At 43.4% G+C, this 20411-nt stretch overlaps 1 protein-coding gene across 1 annotated transcript in view; it reads right to left on the bottom strand.

Annotated features, from left to right (window-relative positions):
* Nucleotides 1-9540: 9540 nt before the first annotated feature.
* Nucleotides 9541-20411, bottom strand: part of LOC144493980 (axonemal dynein light intermediate polypeptide 1-like) — a 50620-nt gene continuing 39749 nt past the window's right edge. Inside the window, exons 6-9 of the mRNA XM_078213554.1 lie at nucleotides 16709-16878; nucleotides 15197-15375; nucleotides 11480-11644; nucleotides 9541-9576 (exon numbers count right to left, since the gene is read on the bottom strand). Of these exons, the coding sequence (XP_078069680.1) occupies nucleotides 9541-9576; nucleotides 11480-11644; nucleotides 15197-15375; nucleotides 16709-16878 (550 nt within the window). The remainder of the gene's footprint in view (nucleotides 9577-11479; nucleotides 11645-15196; nucleotides 15376-16708; nucleotides 16879-20411) is intronic.

Below are 20411 nucleotides of genomic sequence, written 5' to 3'. Positions count from 1 at the left end.
TCTCCATGGCAATACCACGACGAATCAGAATCAACTTGCAAACCAATCAGCAACCTTTTGTTTTATTCAGTTATGGGATGTAAGCATCACTGGTTGGGCGAGTATTTATTGCCCATCCCCAACTACCCTCCATTTCAGAGGGCATTTGAGAGTCAAGCACATTGCTGTGGATCTGGAATCATATTTAGTCCAGACTGGGTAAGGGTGGCAGATTTCCTTCCCTAAGGGATATTTGTGAACCAGGTGCTTTTCATGACAACTGACAACGCTTTAATAGTCATCTTTAGACTTTTAATTCCAGATTTTTATTTAATTCAAATTTCACCATCTGCCATGGTGAGATTCAAACCCAGAGCATTACCCTGGGTCTCTAAATTATTAGTCCAGTGACCACCATGCCACCATAATTCATGCAGTATAAATAGTTGCTCCCTTTGAAATTTGGAGCTCTTGAATCTGTCCTGATGAATGCAAAATAAAAATCTTCTACAGCATCTCACTTTTTTCAGCAATTTTTTTTAAATTTATGGCCTTTAAAAGATATTAACAAATTGCTTTTATCGTGTCTTTTCATTAATTTTTTGAACACAATTCAGATGTGAACAATTCTTAGATCTTCTATTTTAATCATTATTAGAAATGATCACTATTTCTTTTAACAAAATTATTGAACAGCAGGAAATGGTTCCATAAAGATGCAAAATTACCATCAACTAATTCTGTAGACAGTGCTGCACCAAAATTATTCATGATCAAAACTGAAATTCACCAGGAATTTCAATGCTGTTACTATAAATAGTTATCAATATTAATATTGAAATGCATCAATTTTACATACTACAAATTTTCACCCGTGGCTTCAAATGCAAGGTGAACATTTTGGTATTTTGGCACAAATAACATCCTGCAAGGTATGCTAACCCACATGCTTCAATTTCCAATGTACAATCTCAACATGCGAAGCTCTGTGCCAGAGGTATAAACTCATTCTTCTGTATCTTTTAATTTGGATTGTGAAAGCACCATGGCACTTAAAATGGTCACATTCCCGTCAGATATGCATTAATTATGTCTGCAGAAGTCAATATAGAAATTTTGAATTCCCTGTGTATTCTACAAGCAGAATCATCTTGTGGGGTACAGTAATTTCTGAAACCTAGCACATATAAATCTACCAATTCAATTTTTTGTCTGAACATTTTTGGTATAAATTTAATACTTGTCCCTGGTTGTGTCAGATACATTCATGGAAGTATATTTATTTTCTAGCCTTCAGGAACACAGTGTGCTGTAACTCCAGATATCTTCTAGAGCTGTCATTTATATATTTCTGCTGATTTCACAAATAAATTTATGAGGTTGGAAAGCCCATAGATTTCTACTCCCGCTGCTGCTTTCTATCAGTACTGAAGTCCTAGGGAAGACATTAACCTGTCAGCATCTTTGATGTACCGTTTGTGCTGTCCAAAAACAGTGATTACATCTAGGTCTTGCTGACAGGCATGTTATGCTCTTTTTGAAAATAAAGGTATGGTGACATTCATCTTAAACCAATATTCCCTTGCATCATGTGAAGAAACTTTTGAATCACCTTGACTGTGATACATTATACCTGTGAAGTAGGTGTTTTAAGGTAAGAGCACATTTAGAAGATATAATGCAACCGTTGCAAAGTTTAGGCCTTTTCCCTGGTTGTTTTAATTATCCAGAGAAATAGAAATTATTCTGTGTTTCAGACTATGGTCATAAGATCAGAAAGGTCACAGTTTACAGGACCAAAAGCTCTGCCAACATTTTAACATCAGTCAAAGGTGCTTTGAAGTTTTAAGTTACTGATCTGGAAATACTTTGATATAAAGACCATTGTCAACATCATTGGAGGCCCCTTCGGGCGCATTCATCTACCTACATTAATGAAAAAAAAATTCTAACAGGACTGGTGATTTTTAAATTAAGATTGTACTGGATTTTTCTACATTTTTGGGTGCAACCATAGCAATAAAATTATGCAAATTGCAGTTAAACTGAAATTTGAAATCCAAACCGCTCTATAAAAGGCAAATTATACATATATTAGACAGAATTAAATGAAGATGAAAGCCAAATAAGCTAGATTTAACATTTCATATTTTGTCATTTATTTTGTCCTGCCTTCCACCCGATCACAGATGTTCGTTCAGGAGAACAGGAGGAGGCCACTACCAATGGCAGTGTACACTGAGTAAGTGGAAAATGGAGGATTCCATCTCCAGCATGAATACCATGATATCTCAGGCATTTGTCCTGATGATCATCTCCATTGCAAGAGTGACCACCCACACATGCAGGTGGTCAGTGAGCACATGCTGGCCCACACCAATTGCCTGCATTATCCTCTTGTGGTGATCATATACCAACAGCACCGTAAGAGAGTAGAAGTCCTTTCAATTTCAAAATACACCTGGCTGGTCTGATGGTGGCTCCATGGCCACATGAATGCATTTGATGACCCCCTGCATCTGTGGAAGCCATGCGAGGGAACTCACAAATTGTCCCAAATGCCCAAGAATCTTCTCAGACCATCCATTGTCTCAAGTGAAAGGCCTTGTCATTTATTGATTTGATTTGATTTGATTTATTATTGTCACATGTATTAGTATACAGTGAAAAGTATTGTTTCTTGCACACTATACAGACAGAGCATACCATTCATAGAGAAGGAAAGGAGAGAGTGCAGATGAGGAGAAATGCTTTCATTGCCAGTTTACAGGACCTCAGTCAACGCCTCCCCTTGGTAACTGAACAGCACACTGATGTGTGGGGGCTCTTCTCAAGGTCCATCACTTCCCAGCCCTTCACCCTCCCAACTCAGACAGAGCCCCACAAGCTGCTTTCTGCAAAGATGATCACATCTATCCCAGCACACACAATGTGAGTAATCTTTGATGTGGAACTCACAGAGTCCAAACCCCAAAGAACAACTTCCATTTGCTTGTCAGGGCAAAGGAATGAGCATCTTTCCTCCAGCTCTGCTGAAACACAAGCATTGTACCACAGAGAAGGAATAGAAAGTTTATGTGGAAAAGGCCTCCATTGCATTCTGTTCCATGAAAGCCCTTTATCTGGGCGGCACGGTAGCACAGTGGTTAGCACTGCTGCTTCACAGCTCCAGGGTCCTGGGTTCGATTCCCGGCTCGGGTCACTGTCTGTGTGGAGTTTGCACGTTCTCCTCGTGTCTGCGTGGGTTTCCTCCGGGTGCTCCGGTTTCCTCCCACAGTCCAAAGATGAGCAGGTTAGGTTGATTGGCCAGGTTAAAAATTGCCCCTTAGAGTACTGTGATGCGTAGGTTAGTGGGATTAGCGGGTAAATATGTGGGGGTAGGGCCTGGGTGGGATTGTGGTCGGTGCAGACTCGATGGGCCGAATGGCCTCCTTCTGCACTGTAGGATTTCTATGATTCTATGATCTCTATGAATGAAAGAATGAGTTTATTTGTACTACTCATTGTCATGGCCTCTGGTTTGTTGGATCCTCCTTGACAGTTTCATTCCAATGAATGGAATGAGCTGCTTTGACAAGGAGAGAAGGATATGTATGTGGTGGCTGAATGTAGTTATGGAAAAGAACAAGGAACAATTCAGAATTTTAAAAAAATAATTGGAGCAGGGCCAAATTCAGTGGCAAAACAGCAGATCAGACCCAGATAAATTGGAATGAAAGATTGGAACAATGGGTTGCCTTTAAAGAGAAGATGGTTCAGGTACAGTCGAGCTAAATTCCTACAATGGGGGAAAGGTAGGTCCAGCAAAGCCACAACTCCCTGAATGACAAAGAGATAGAAAGTACCACCCTGTTTCTAAGGAGAATTGGACGATTATGGCCACCCTTACTATTCTGAGATGCATTCCATTAGTCCTGGACACTTTTCAACTTTAAGTACAGCTAGCCTTTCTAATGTCTCTTCTTTTATCAATTTTAGCCCATCTGGTATCTCAACTCCTTCCTCTCTCACTATGACTTTGGCAGCATCTTCCTCCTTGATAAAGGCAGATATGAAGCACTCATCTGCTTCAATTTGTAAATCCCCTTTGTAGTTCCTAATCAGCCCCATCTTTCAGAGTGGAGGAATGTATGCAGTGGGTTTCCAAGGGGTCAGACCACTGCTTTTCTTCATAAAAATTAATGACCTAGACTTGGGTGTAAGTGGCACAAATTCAAAATCTGAAGATGACACAAAACTTGGAAGTATCGCGAAATGTGAGGAGGATAGTGACAGACTTCATCAAAAATGGTTAAGAAGAATTTTTAAAAAAAATACTCCACCCATTGTATCCAATTCTGGGCACTATATTTTAGGGTTAGGCAGGATGTGAAAGCATTAGAGAGGGTGCAGAAAAGAATTACAGGAATGTCTCTAAGGGTGAGAATCTTCAGATACACAAATATATTGGAGAAGCTGCAGCTCTACTCCTTGGAGAAGATCTGGTAACTGTGCTCAAAATCATGAGGGGTATGGACAGAGTAGGTAGAGAGAACCTTTTCCCATTGACAGACGGTGATTTAAGGTGAATAACAGAAGAACTTTTTAATGCAATATGAGGAATACCTTTTTTGGACAGTGGGTTGTTAAAATCTGGTATACACTACCTGATAGTGTTGTGGAGGTAGATTCAATTGTGGTTTTCATAGAGAATTAGTAAGTAATAAAGTCTCAGTTTGTGTTGCACCAGGACCACTCGGCTCCAGACCTCAGTCAATCAGGTGCTGCACTGTTCCATCAACCTCCCACATACTCTGTTTCATATTATCTCATTGGTTTTCCATTCACTTCAGCTGACAATAAAGCACTTGGTACAAAAGGATCAACGAGGTTTGGGAAGATTTAAACTGTAGCTATCTAGAGGATCAAATCCGTAACCTTTGGGTCACATTCAACTTTCAATCCTTGGCAATCCAATGCCTCATTGATGGGTAAATCATAAATCAGAAGACCAAAATCTGTTAGTCTCCGTACCTTGATATTTGGAAATTAGCAGGAACATGAACTTAAATATTTAATGTAAATCTGACCCTGTGAGCTTACATGACAAACAAAGGCAAGAGATTTGGGCACCTGACCATAAGTGACGCACAGTACTGTAAAAGCAGCTTTGGAAAATAAATATTATCGGAATTAAGATCTCCCCTTAAACTTCTCTGCTCCAGTGACCATCTGTTCACACAGGGCTGGGTTTACTGGCAGGTTCTATCAAGAAAAGCGGACAGCCTCCCAATAATGCAAGTCCTCAGCAATATCAGTCAGGCAGGTGGGAGGGGTGAGTGCTGCCAAGGCAGGCAAACAAGCATGAGGGTACCTTAGCATGAAGCCCAATTTTGCAGGTTAATTGATAAGGAAAAATGTTAATATTGCCTATAACTACTGTTTCTGTTAGAGTGAACAAATTATTTAAAAAATAACTGTTACTGAGAATATCAATTAAGTTGATCTTTCTCTACACCCTAGCTATGACTGTAACACCACATTCTGCACTCTTTCATTTCCTTCTCTATGAACGGTAAGTTTTGTCTGTGTAGCGCGCAAGAAACAATACTTTTCACTGTATGTTAGTACATGTGACGATAATAAATCAAATCAAATCAAAGTTTACAATTTACATATTTATTCCCTCACTGTGCTGTTTCGGACACAATTCCCAAATAAGCCTGTACAAACTTACTGTTAGTATCACACAATTCACAACTGAAGACACTTGTGCGAACAAGAAGAATGTTGCCCAAATAGCACAAAGCAACCACCAAGATCATCTCTGTCACAGAATTTCCAGCATAATAACCTAGAATGTATCAATGTGGTAAATCTGCAAGCACCCTGTCATGTAATGAAAGTTATATATATGACAATTCAAACTAAATTGACTTCAAATTCAGACAGATCCCATTTTAACACGCATATTGATTTCTTAGTTGTGGTTTTTTATCCAAAAATGCAAGCCTCAGCAAGACAGTAAGCAAGGTGCATAGAAATTTGCCAGAGGCCATATTGATCAGTATCACTGAGTGACACCAGACTCATTATTCCATTTTACAGTTTAGATCACACATTTAATAACTCTCCTTCCATTTAAAGCTTCCAACCACTCATTTTGGAGGGCAAGTGAATTCTGCAATAAGCATCCCATTTGAATTTCTGCTTCATTGTACAATGTCCAGATGGAGTTCTATCTAAATTGTTTTGCTGGCTTCTTTTCCATGTTCCATCAATGGAAAACAATGTCATTTTCTCATTCACGTACCCCTTTGTTCTTTGAATAGACTGCAGAAAATCCAACAAAGAACTCATGATGTTCTTTTATGTACCCTCCGATTCAAGATTTATTCAACCTTGTTAACTGGTCCAAATTATTTTGAACAATACTTTCAACTGTTACAGTCGCTACTTCAGCCACTTATAATCAGTGAGTCAGCAGTTGGAAAATTGTTTTCCCCTGGCTTATCTCCTTAGATTGTAATTGTAAGGCATAATTGATAAATGATTCATCAAGTAAAGCAGTTTAGTACTTCATAATTATGGTCTGTGATTAAGAATCATCAGGAGTTGGTACAGTATATGGTACATTCTTTTGTTATTTATTCTTTCACAGGATGTGGGTATCATTGGCTAGGCCAGCATCTGTTGTCCATCCCTAATTACTTTGAGAAAGTAGTGCTGATCCACTTTTTTGAACTGCTGCAGTCTATGTGGTTTAGGTACACACATACTGCTGTTAGGGAGTTCTAGGATTTTGACTCAGCAACACTGAAGGAATGGCAATATAGTTCCAAGTCAGAGGGGAATTTGCAGTTGATGCTGTTCCCTTGCATCTGCTGTTCTTATTCTTCCAAATGGTAGAAGTCACGAGTTTGGAAGTTGCCGTTGAAGGAGCCTTGATGATTTGCTGCAGTGCATCTTGTAGATGGTATACACTGTTGCCACAGTTTGTCAGTGGTGGCATTGTGTGTCAATGGGGAGTGAATGGTTAAGGTGGTGGATGGCGTGCCAATCAAGTGGGCTGTGTTGTCCTGAATTATGTCAAGCTTTTTAAGTGTTGTTGGACTTACACTCCTCCAGGCAAGTAGCGAGTGTTCCATCACATTCCTGGTTCATGCCTTGTAGATGGTGGACAGGCTTTGGGGAGTCAGGACATGAGTTACTTGCCACAGAATTCTCAGACTCTGAACAGATCTTATAGCCATATATGGCTAACACAGCTCAGTTTCTGAGAAATGGTAACTCCCAGGATATTGATAGTGGGGGATTCAATAGTGATAATGTCATTGGATATCAAGGGAAGATGATTAGATTCACTCTTGTTGGAGATGGTCATTTCCTGGCCAAGCCTTAATGTTGTCCAGATCTTGCTTCATATGGATGGGAACTGCCTTAATATCTGGGGAGTCATGTATGGTGCTGAACATGGTGCAATCATCAGTGAGCATCCCCAATATCACCTTATGATGGAGGGAAGGTCATTGATGATTGATATAACTGAACATGGTTTGGATGAGGGCACAACATTGAAAAGCTCCTGCAACAATGTCCTCGGACTGATATGATTGACTTTCAAACAGCCATATCTTTATGTTAGGTGTGACTCCAACCAGTGAAAAGTTTCTCCCCAATTCCCATTGACTGTTATTTTGACAGAGCTCTTTGTTGCTACACTTGTTTAAATGCTGCCTTGGTGTCACCACATCTTGAGTTCAGCTTTTTTGTCCATGTTTGGACCTAAGTTTGTAATGAGGTCAGAAGCCTTATGGCCCTGAACCCAAATTTAGTGTCAGTGAGCAGATTATTGCGAACTAAGTGCCACTTGTGAGCACTTTTGACAGCACCTTACATCACTTTTCTGATGATCAAGAGTAAACTGTTGTGGTGATAATTAGTTAAATTGATTGGATTGCTTTTTTGGACAGGACATATCTGGACAATCACATGGAGTGAATTGAATTGGCTGAAGACTGGCATCTGTGATGCTGAGAACCTCAGGAAGAGGCTGAGATAGATCATCCACTATACATATTCAGCTGAAGATGGTTTCAAATGCTTCAGCCTTGTCTTTTTCACTGATGTGCAGGGCTACCCATCATTGAGGTGAGGGATATTTGTAGAGTCTGTTCCTCCTGTTAGTTATTGCATTGTCCATTATCATTGACAACTGGATGTGACAGAACTGCAGAGCTTAGATCGGCTCGGCTGGTTTTTGGATCACTTAGCTTTGTCTATTGTATGCTGTTTCACCTTTGGGCATGCAAATAGTCTTGTCTTGTAGCTTCACCAGGTTGATATCTCATTTTTAGGGATGCCTGATGCTGCTCCTGGCACACTCTCCTGCACTCCTCATTCATTCCTTAGCATGGTGTTTACACTAGGAACACATTCCATTCTTACATAGTTTACATTTTAATCAGATTACAGTTTTTAGACAACAGTATTACATGGCTGAGAGAGGCTTTGTGGTGCAGTAGGTAGCAACCCTGTCTCAGAGCCAGGAGCTCTGGGTTCGAGTCCCACCCAAAGGACCCCAGGATGGCCAAGGAAGGTACATTCATAATGCAACCAAACAGGCTGAGCATCAACCAACAAAATCCTTCCAACACACCCATGGCAGGTGCTAAGAATGCAAGAGATTCCTGGTCAGCCATGCTTGATGCAGAGTGGTGCCGCTCAAGCTATAAGCCTCTGGCAACAGGTTAGTGACCTGTTCTAGGAAGAAGCTCGCAATGGAAAAAGGTGAAAGTCTGCCTTGTGCACCACTAAGTGCAGGAAGAGAAACAACAACTACATGGTTGCTAGTGGGCATTGGGTATATAATTATGATGTGTAACACATGACTGTATGGGCTTCAATAAACCAAATAATTTTTTTTCTGTACATCATTCTCATATGGTAATGTAGAGTTGTGTTTCTAAACTAATATTTCAGAAGCCTGGACTCCAGAAAATGACAGTTTAAAACCCTCTATGGCAGTCTGAGAACTTTGAATTCAGTGTAGAAAAACGTTTAAAAGCTGTATCAGCTAAACGAAGCATGTTGGGTTGTCGTAAAAATCCAACTGGTTTTCTAATGGCCATTACTTAGTCAGAGCTTTGTGTATCCAATGCTGTTGACTCTTAATTATCTTTTTCAGTGGCCTAGCAATCCATGCAGTTATAATAATCCCTGCAACCACTTTCTCAGAGCAACTAGCGTTGGGCAGTGCCAGTGATATTTGCATCTCAAACATTAATAATAAATAGACAAGTGATTCTTACAATCTTATTTAAAGCAGGTTGATGGTCACCATTTTATTGTAAGATAATAAACCAATATCCATAATACTAATATTTTAATGAAAGATTTCTGGTAAACATTATAAGTTATAAAAACTAACTTTGCCACTCTTAATTAGTATATTTAAATTACATTGGTGCATATGGAATTTTCCTGTTCCTTGCAATGTGAGGCATTAAAACAGAACCACTGATGAAAGGTATATTAAATGTAATGCTGCCCTACATGTAAGGGTTCAAAGCAGGGCGCATTTCATCTTCTGAAAGTAATAACGCCTTCGAGTTGTAGCTGTGTAAAAGAAAACATAATTGTTATTGTGCAGGACACAGCATATGAAAACACTTGATGAATATATCAGCTGCAGGGATATTTTGATGATTTGGAACCATGGACTGAATTTTGCATTTTGGACCAGGATGCCAATATCAGGGTCAAATGCAGATCGTAAACCCACACCATGTCAAAAGCAGTCACCTGACACGGATTTTTCTTGGATTGGCCAATTATTGACCAGAGGGCATGCTCACCATCAAATGAAGGAGGATGTTGGAGGGTCAAAAGGAGGCACTCTGGCATGAAAGGAGCTGCAGCCTGCTGTTACAAGCGAGGGAGATACCTTCCATCTGGAGGTATCTATCTTCTAAGCAACTTCAACAATTTGAAAATTAAAAACGGCCATGGTTGTTGGAATACCATTGTGGAGGGGGAATCTCTCCACAGGGCAATCTGTGGCCAAATCAGCTTACACTTTACTGCTTTGAATTTCACCTGGCATGTGTCTGCCCATTCCACTAGCCTGTGTATGCCCTCTTGATGTCTATCACTACTTACTCCCTATTTACTACATTCCCAAGTCATCTGCAAACTTAAAAATTGTGCCTGTTTCCCCAAGTCCAAGCCATTGATATGTAATCAAAAACAGCCATCCTTCCAGCACTAATTCCTGGGGAAGCAACACAATGGCCGGAATTTTACCGCCCCGCCCGCAGTAGGAATCGGAGCAGGCAAGGGGCGGACAATGAGAAGGTCCATTGACCTTGGGTGGGATTTTACAGTTTCCAGACAAGCAAGGCCATAAAATCCCACCCAGTGGCCACGATTCTCTCATCCCGTTGCGCTGCATTCGCGCCCTGCTTGCATCTCCCAGTGCCGGATTTCCAGTGGCGTCTGCACCGTGCTGGAAATCAGTGGGGAGGCGCAAAGACCATTTACATGGTCATTGTAATAGAATTTTAAATACAATTAGCGGGCCCAGCTGAAGTCTCTGGGCCTGCTAGCATCTCCCATCCTGCCAGAGTATTTCACTCCAGCGGGGATTACCCGCTTTTGGAGAACTAGCGGCCCAACCCCACTGAAGTGAAGGGGGGGGGCAGTCAGAGCCCCCCCAGGGGGTCGGGCAGTGGGGCTGGTGGCGCCCCCTGGGCATTGGCACCCTGGTACTGTCCAAGGGGCAAAGTGCCAATGCCCAGGAGCATCTTGGCACTGCTCATCAGGCATGGGGCAGTGCCAAGGGGGCAGGGCCTGAGGCAATCAGTGGGGGTGGCGGGGTCCCGCTGGTTACTCACCAGTAACCACTGCTGGAACTACAAGCATTTCCAAATGCCAGGAAATCCAGACTTGACACATAGATCCGGCTGGGGTCAGGGCTTGCAGTGGGGGAAAGGGTGAGTGGGGGTGGGGGGGGTTGGGTTGGTATTCAAGAAAGAGGCCAGGAAGGAGGTTTGGGAGGATGATAATGAGTTTGGGGAGGAAATTGTAAAACAATGTTGCACACCTTAAGTGGCTTTCACAACATTAAAGTGTTTAAGCTGTGAAGAAAGCTCAAAATTTGACTCAATTGACCCTTGCAGACAAAAACAAAGAAAATTACAGCGCAGGAACAGGCCCTTCGGCGCTCCAAGCCTGCACAGACCATGCTGTCCGACTTAATTAAAACCCCCTACCCTTCTGGGGACCATATCCCTCCATTCCCATCCTATTTATGTACTTGTCAAGACGCCCCTTAAAAGTCACTATTGTATCTGCTTCCACTACCTCCCCCAGCAGCGAGTTCCACAGACCTTACTGGAAACAAAGGGAAGCAGTGAACATGAAGTGTTCATGGTCATAAAATGTAAGAACTGCTTTCATGTCAGTACAGAATAGTTCAGGGAATCTTAAGCAACATTGCATTTGGAATTCATTACTTTACCTTCAGTTGTTGATTGGTCTTTCTAAAGACAAGAGCTTCCTCTGAATGTCTCTTGTCATCCAACATTTTCCTCTCAGCAGCTCGTTTTTCAGCTGCTTCATATTTAGCTTTAATTTCACTAAGTTCACTTTGAAGATCGTTGATTTCATGTTCAAGAGCACGAATCTATTGGAAGAGAGAATTAAAAATTGTTGTATAGTAAAAGATTTTCCAATTTTTTTTGCAGGTGACTTGTAAAGAAAGACCACAGTTATACTGCTTCAACAATAAAGTACAAGTTAGATTGCAGCCATCTCAATGATACTAGCATCAAGACTCCCAATATCTTTCTCTGCCACTCTGACACAGATCTTCCATTCTCAGGAGGGGTGTACCCCAGAAGATAGCTGCACCGAAGATGCCTGGGAATTTTCAACTTCTGTTGGGCAAATATCCTGTGGCTGGAATCCTCCGAAGCTCTGATTTAAAGATGAAGACATTTGACTCTCTTAGCAGAAATTAGTTCTAACTCCTGTGTAACTATACTACTGACCCACCAACCCCACCCCCCCACCCCCCGCCCCCCCGACTGAACACCCTAACTACACCCTCCTCCCCGACTACTCTATGGCCAACTCCCAAAGCCTCAGACTACACACTCTCCGACCACCCAACTACCCACCCACTACTGCCACCTGCCAACTACACACCTGCATCCCAGAACACCCAAAGCCCGCAGCCCACTCTAATCCCTCATCACCTTACACACTTACTGTAATGATGCGTGCTACAGACTTCATCAGAAACACATAGGGTACTTATTCACAAGGAAAAAATCAACAGAGTTCGGCAGCCCACTGGCTGCCCCATTCTCCACATCCTCAGACTGTCTTCTAAACAGGTGGAGGATTTTCTTTGAGAATTTGCTGCCTGCAGTCTCTCAGTGCAGGGACAGCTACCTCAGCCTCTTCACTTTCCTACTCTATAGAGACCAAGTATTTCAGGCATTATTTTTTATTTTTCCACTCAAAACACTGCTCTGTGTTCTCTTTGCTCTCGTTTTAAGAAAAAAACTTGCAACAACTTATTGCCCTTTTTTTAAAAAACTGGGGCGGAATTCTCCCAAAAAAATTCTAAGTGTCGAATTCACGTGAAAACTGCAGTAATTCACACTGTTGTTTTTTCAGTGGGAGTTCGGAGAATAATCTCCTACACTCTGTGCACTGCAGAGGCCACCAGTGTGAATATCATCAAATTTCAGAAGGCGAGGCCTATTCCCGCTGGAGAGGCTGAAATCAGCAGGTTGAGCGGGCCACTGCGCATGCACCAATCTGTCAGTGCCGAGATTGGCACATGTGCAGTGGCCCCACACTGCCGTCCTCCCGATTGCTAGCCAGCTCGATCGCTGGCCCCCCGACCATTTCCGGGCCCAGCACCGAACCCCCCCCTCCCTGCCAGCCCCAATCTCCAACCCCCCCACCTACCGATTCCCCCCCCCCCCAACAGCTATTCCCTCCAGCAGGCTAACTATCGACCCCCCCCCCCCCCAGCAGGCTAACTATCCCCCCAGCTTACCCTGCCCCCTTCAGATTGTTGGCTTCACTCCTTCCCTCACCAATCCCGACTACAGGATGGCAGTGGGACCCCCCCATCCCCACTGATCGCCCCTAGGCCCCACCACTCTGGCACGACTCTATCCCCGATGAGCCAAGGTGCCCCCTGAGCATTGGCACTTTGCTCCTTAGAAAACTTGTGTCTGACTTGTGGATACCAATTAATTGTGGCTGGTAGTAAATTAGACTACATAACATGTAAGGGCCTTTACACCAATTGGATATTATAATCAAGTAGATGTATATATGTTATGATTGGTAGTTGTACTCGTACCCTATGCATGATGTAACCCTAATCGATAGTTGAGATTGAACATAAATAATCAATAACAAATGTACATCTTTGATTTGTATATGCGAATTTCATATAACCCAATCCAAAAGTATAACAGTCTGTGTAATCCTGGATCAGAACTCTACTTTTTGCCACTAGCTGGAATACCGTGGCCCTTGCTATTAGTACAAAATAAAGGTCAATTTTAAACTGCAAAGCTTCAGCTGGTCACTGGAGGGGTGCAGACAATGAATAGCTTGCTATCCACTTGCTCCCCCCAAAACAAAAGGGTACATGGCTTTGCTTCCCCTGAGGCTGCTATGTTGCACTGAAGGGACTCCAGGAGCAGCTGCGCAGGTCCACATTAGAGGCCTGTGTGAGAAATGTGCATCTGCAGACTAATGTATGGGAAAAGGAGAGGAGTGGCAATCCGACTGGGATTTCCACTCCATGGAGGATTCAGCACATTATAACCTAGGCAGTACAGAATCGGTAGGCTTTACAGGAGTTCACCACAAATACTGACAACTGAGTAGAGAATTTCCAATGTCCAGTCACAAATACAGAGGATTCCCATTATACTGGCACTTGACCAAAACTATTATTTTTCAAAATTATAATACATCTCACAATACAAGCTGCATAGTAGCTCAAAGGAGGGCAGGAGAATGGTGTGGGGCAGTGTTATTTAAAGGCAGGCCACCTGGTAGGCCCTGACAAATTTAATACATTTTCACTCCATTTCCCAGCTGCAGCAGATTGAGGGTTGTCTCATTCACAGGTGGGTCAGCCTTTGACACTAGGCCACAGCCAGGGAGCAGAGAGGGTGGGAGAGGTCAGTGTTTCTGGAGTAGATCAGAAGGGTTGGTTATTCAGGAGACTGGAAGGGCTTTTCTGGGGAGAAGGAGATCAGAGGCCTCTGTGAAGAGATTGGAAAAGTCAGTATAGGGGTGAGATCAGAAGAGTCGGTGGTAGAGGAGGAGATTGGCAGCTTTGGAGGCAGGAGAGAGTTGGAAGTAGATAAACTGGATCTAGTAAATTTGTGGAAAAACCATTCACTCCAGGATTCAGCCGTCCTCAACTCTCTTTAACTGCTGGGTTTCCCAATTGGCTTAGTAAACGTGACTAGCAAGGGTTACATTTATAACTATTTATAATTCATTCTGAGGCATGCAGCCTCTTGACAATATTTAAGATAGTGTTAGATTATACAGAACATTTTAATGGCATCTCCCCAATCCTGAATAGCCATTGCTTCAAGTTGTAACATTGTTAATCTGCGTAATGTAAACATAAACATGTCAGTTCAGCCTCCAATTGCCTGTAAGTAGTCCTATTTGATTAAGTACGTATAAAACAGAGAGTGCCTCAGTGGCTGCACTGGTAAGAATTTCCATTGGTCATCCAGCAGCCATTCAAAAATAGCTGAGGACTGTGCCATAGTAAAAGCAACTTTTAGGCTGAAAGTGATAGTTGGGGGCTGGGTTCGAGGCTGGGGATTTCAGAATCAGGGCTCTGGCGCCAGCGGGACTCCACACTTGGCTGAAGTGTGGAGTTCTGCTGGCTTTGTGAAAATTCAGGTCTGGGCCTCTGGTGGGTGACTTTCTCACAGCTGCTACTGCTCCAGTTGGCACAGCTACAATGGGCATCTGCCAGCTTTTGACTGACTAGTAGCCCTCGGAAAGTGAGATTTCCGCCCCCAGGGTCCTTAATCCCAGGGAAGTTCTGCCACTGGGCACTTCACACGGTAGGCCTTCCCCAAAGGAGGGTTCTCGCCAGCTGACCAGCCAGTGGGTGAGAATCCGTTGCTCTGATTAAATGCCATCCATAGTCCTTGTCATAACAATTTACATGATTTCGCAGGTGAATCTTTTCTAGATCTCCTTGCAGAGCCTTCCTCAAGCCAAATGCAACACTGCTTTCATACAAGCTCTCATGAGTTTCAAGGGTCATGAGAAGTTCGTTACGAATTCTAAGAAGCAACAATCCACGTTCTGGACAATTGATGGTGACCTGTCTAATGAGTTCATCTGTAAAATAATTCAAGTCAAAAACAATGTTAAAACACTGAAGTAGTCATAAGTTACAGCATCAACTACTATCAATTTTAAAATAATGACCACGATTCTCCCATTGCGGCCCGCCACCTTTCTGGTGGGTCCGGCCAGGAGACGCGCACCTGCGGCCTTGAACAGGGATTTGTGCATGCGCCAGGAACACATGTGCATCTCCCAGAAGCCGGCGAACAGTCCCCGGCCAGACCATGCTGAAAACTGTTACATCTGTTTGTAATCTATTTTAAATATGTAGATTTGTTAATTGTCAGGACCTTTCAGGTCCCGATTGAATCTCCCACCCGCTAGGAGTACTTCATTCCAGCAGGGTTCAGACTAGCTCCCCACGTTCGGGGAACTAGCGGGAGACTCCCGTCAGAATGGAGGGCAATCGAGGCCCCCCAGGGGGTCAAGCAGCGGGGGGGGGGAAGGTGGTGCCCCCTGGACATGGGCACTCTGGCAGTGCCAGCCTCTGCCCCTGGCACTGCCCAAGGGGCAAAGTGCCCATGCCCAGGGGGCATCTTGGCAGTGCCAAGGGGGGGGTGGGGCCTAGGTGCAATTGGTGGGGTGGGGGTCCTGCTGCCACTCTGAATTGGGATCAGACTGGGATGGAGGGAGGGCAGCAATTGGGGCGGGCTGGAGGGGGTGGGAGGGGCTGCCTCTGGGGGGGGGGAGGGTCAGCAGTGGGGGGGGGAGGGGGATCTGCCCATCGGGGCACTCCGGGAGAGGAGGGGGTCAGGTCTGGTCCGAGAATTGTTGTGGGGGCCGCAATCTGGCTGTGGGGGGGGGGGGGCTGGCTGGAGGGGTAGCACTGTGGGGGTCCCGGGCTGGCCAGCAATCGGGCTGGCCGGCAAACGGGAGTTTGACAGTTTGGGGCCACTACACATGAGCAGAGCTCCAGAACTGTCAAACTCCGGCACGAATAGGCCCCTGGGTTTTTAATGAGATCCTCAACTGGGACCTCTTCAATGCACAGAGTGCGGAGATTCAGGTGAGAAGCTGAACTGTCAGAACAGTCAGGATTTAGAACAATTTTCCCGCCAATTCAGCACTTTTGGGAGAATTGCCCGCAATATGTGGAAAAGTCATATATCTTCACGAAACATGAAAGTTTTTGATTTATTTAACCTTTTCTATACAGTAGCAAATTAACATGATGCATGGAAACCCTTCTTTATGTATCATGCAAAATATCAGTCTTATTGGGCTAATCTTTGGAACGCTGACATCTGTTTAATTGAGAAACAAGTCTTTTAGAGTTGACAACCAGGCAATCAGTGGTCATTACTTTCATTGTTAGTTCTCTTACCAAGGCATTGTGCATATAATTCCCGGCGAACAGGGCAAATGCCAGTCATCCGAGCTTGCCTTTGTTGCAGTTTCCGATCTAATTGGTCCTGCAAATTTATCACATCTGTTCGTGTGGCTGGAACGGTAGATATATATTGAATCCACAGATTCCCATCCTTTGACCATTGTCTGGAGAAAGGAAGATATATTAAATGACAACATTCTCATCCCGCAGTCACCGTAGTGTTTTCCCAGCCAGGTTGGCTGAAATTATCCCTGTATATACCCTAAAGATTTAGTCAAGTTCTGTAAGATTGAAAACGTTCCAGCCTATGCACCAATATTAATGTTGCTTCAGCAATTTTCATAATGGGACACAATAAACATCAGTCAACTCTGGAAGATGATGCAATAAACCAACTGTTTTCCTTTTGCAACACAGAAGAGTTCATTTTTGGCAGCACGAACGCTAAAAGAAAGCAACTTTACAGCAATAGTATAGAATGCCTTTAATATAGAAAACATGTTGAAGTCTTTACAGGCAAGGGAAGAGGTGACATATTGAGTTAAACAGTAAAGGATGTTATACTATTAAATCACATGGTTGTGCATTGGTATTTTTCCTCCATTATCCATTCTTTTTGCCATATAGCCAATGGTTATTAAAAGCTTTGGGGTTGACTTTCTGCAGGGTATTATCAATTGTCCACTACATCTTTGTCAGAAGATCCACTGAAACTCTGGACACCACTTACACAGATTATTTGGGATTTCCATGGATCCTGTGCTGATGCTATGGTGAATGATGGGAATTTTGTGTCTAATAGCTGTCTAATATATCCGTAAGTAATGAAGCATGACTGACTGGCTCAAATTTCACATTCATGAGAAAACATCCAACTAAAACATACTTACTTTACTCGCTCAAAAGATTCCCATTTACAGAAAGGAATAAATCACAGCCTTGATTTTATTTTCAAGCTCCTTTTAGGGGGTATTTTGCTTCCCAATCCATCACATCATATATCCATATTTATAACAAAGTAGTTAAAATTTAATGTTTCCTCTGAGACTCTGTTCAGATGGACTATTGAAAGATTCAGCACTCTTATTGCTTTTCAAACAGTAAAGTGTTATTTTGCTGATTTCTTAATGTGCATTTTGTCACCATTTTCAGCGTGTAATTTGGATTCTTTTTCATGACAATATTTAATCATTCCTCTGATGTGTTAAGGTACTGGCCAGGAGTTTTTGTGAAATCGGCAAAGTCCAAAAGCAGGGGGGCATAATCGGCATTTGACTCGCCGAAGGCAATGGCGGCCATTTCCGTGGGATCATGTGTCACTTTGTTAAGAAAAGTGAGAGGCACAGTTTTCACGTCAGATTGTTGGCGGGTGGCCTTTGCTTCACCCACCCCGCCGTGACCTCAGGCCTTCTGTAATCCGGCTATCACATTTAAAGGGTCCCTCTGCACAAACCGAGCATATTAACAGATGTATAAATCTGCACCCCACTCCAATATAATCTTAATAAAAGGTTACTTTAGAAGAAGTGAATTAATTCAGACATTTATCTTGGTAACAACAATAGAAAACATTTGACAGAGAAAGAAAGAGACACAATGGGTGAAATTTAATGACCCAACCACCCTCAAAAGTGGGTTCCAAGGCAGTTTAACCAAGTGAGACAGGTGCCAGGGTAGGAAACCATCCATTTTGTGGTTCCACACCCAACCGCCCCCCCCCCCTTCCCCCCAGATTAAATCTGAGATGGGAAGGTTTGCAGTGAGGGAGGGTAGTTCCTCATTCAAAGGTGCACAGTACCTGATTGGAAATTGGGGCAGTCACCGAGAGCGAAAACCTGCCCTTTCCTCCAATCCCCCTCCTGGCAACTCCCATCCTGCTACCACTCCATGTTGAACACCATGAAGACTGAAATGTATTACTGGCAGTATTACTGGCAGTAGCCACTGCTCCCAGGGAGCTGCCATCTGAATGGTCTCAGGGGCAAGGGTCCTACCCTACTCGGAGAAGTCCTGCAATTGAAAGTCCCCCATGATGCTGGGAACCCTGGCAGCAAGGTTCCCACTGCCAACTGGGGACTTAATTTTCTCAGGGCTCCCAGACATCATCCATAGGGGAGGTGATTGTCAGGCTTTGCACCCCCTCATTAAATTCTGGCCATTCAGTGCAAGATGATCACAGAAAGTGTGCATAGAAACCCAGAAGGAAATAATGAAAGAGAGAAGACAATAACAAAAACAGAAGGGACACTGGCCCAAATTCATGACTGTTGCAGCCAACTGTCATTGAGATTTCTGCAGGAATTTTCCCAGACTGTCAGTAACTAGACAGGATCTAAGGTATAAAATTAAAATACCGCTGAAATCTGAAATAAAAACAGAAAATTCTGGATAAACTCAGCAGGTCTGGCAGCATCTGTGGAGAGAAATAGAGTGAATGCTTCGGGTCCAAATGACCCTTGTCCTCGAATGGAGATCTCTGCTGGCTGTGCAATTTTCAGAAAGCTGCAATGGCACAGTTGATTCTGTGCTGGATCTTCACTTTGATGGTGACCTTTTCAGAAAAATAGCTGCCAAGATATGAGAAATGTCCAAAGACTTCTTATGTCTCCCCCTCAATAACAATACAAGCAAGGAGTAGGAATGGGCCATTCAGCTCCTCAGGCCTCCACCGTCAGTTAATAAGATCAAGGCTGATCTGACAGTAATCTCTAATCTGCAGCGCGCCTACCCCAGATAACCTATCAACCCCTTGCTCACCAAGAATCTATCCACCACTGTCTTAAAAATATTCAAAGATCAAAGATATTTTAAGAAGGGTAGCAAGGATAACCCGGGTAATTATAGGCCGGTGAGCTTGACGTCCGTGGTAGGGAAATTGTTGGAGAAGATTCTTAGAGATAGGATATATGCGCATTTAGAACGGAATAATCTCATTAGCGATAGACAGCATGGTTTTGTACGAGGGAGGTCATGCCTCACAAATTTGGTTGTTTTTTGAGGAGGTGACAAAAACGATTGACGAGGGAAGGGCCGTGGATGTCGGCTATATGGACTTTAGTAAAGCGTTTGACAAGGTCCCTCATGGCAGGCTGGTGCAAAAGGTTAAATCTCATGGGATAAAAGGTGAGCTAGCTAGATGGGTGGAGAACTGGCTTAGCCATAGAAGTCATGATGTGGAGATGCCTGCGTTGGACTGGGGTAAGCACAGTAAGAAGTCTCACAACACCAGGTTAAAGTCCAACAGGTTTATTTGGTAGCAAATAACATAAGCTTTCGGAGCTTGCTGCTCCTTCGTCAGATGGAGTGGTCTCTGTTCTCCAACAGTGCACAGACATAGAAATCAAGTTACAGAATACTAATTAGAATGCAAATCTCTACAGCCAGCCAGGTCTTAAAAGGTACAGATAATGTGGTTGGAGGGAACATTAAACACAGGTTAAAGAGATGTGTATTGTCTCCAGACAGAACAGCTGGTGAGATTATGCAAGACCAGGGGCAAGCTGTGGGGGTTACTGATAATGTGACATAAATCCAACATCCCGGTTTAGGCCGTCCTCATGTGTGCGGAACTTGGCTATCAGTTTCTGCTCAGCAACTCTGCGCTGTCGTGTGTCGTGAAGGCCACCTTGGAGAACGCTTACCTGAAGATCCAAGGCTGAATGCCCGTGACTGCTGAAGTGCTCCCCCACTTCAGCAG

Source organism: Mustelus asterias, chromosome 5 (assembly GCF_964213995.1).
Source record: "Mustelus asterias chromosome 5, sMusAst1.hap1.1, whole genome shotgun sequence".
Lineage (NCBI taxonomy): Eukaryota > Metazoa > Chordata > Chondrichthyes > Carcharhiniformes > Triakidae > Mustelus > Mustelus asterias.
The sequence above is the reverse complement of the archived record's forward strand: the minus strand, read 5'-3'. Positions and strand labels throughout refer to the sequence as shown.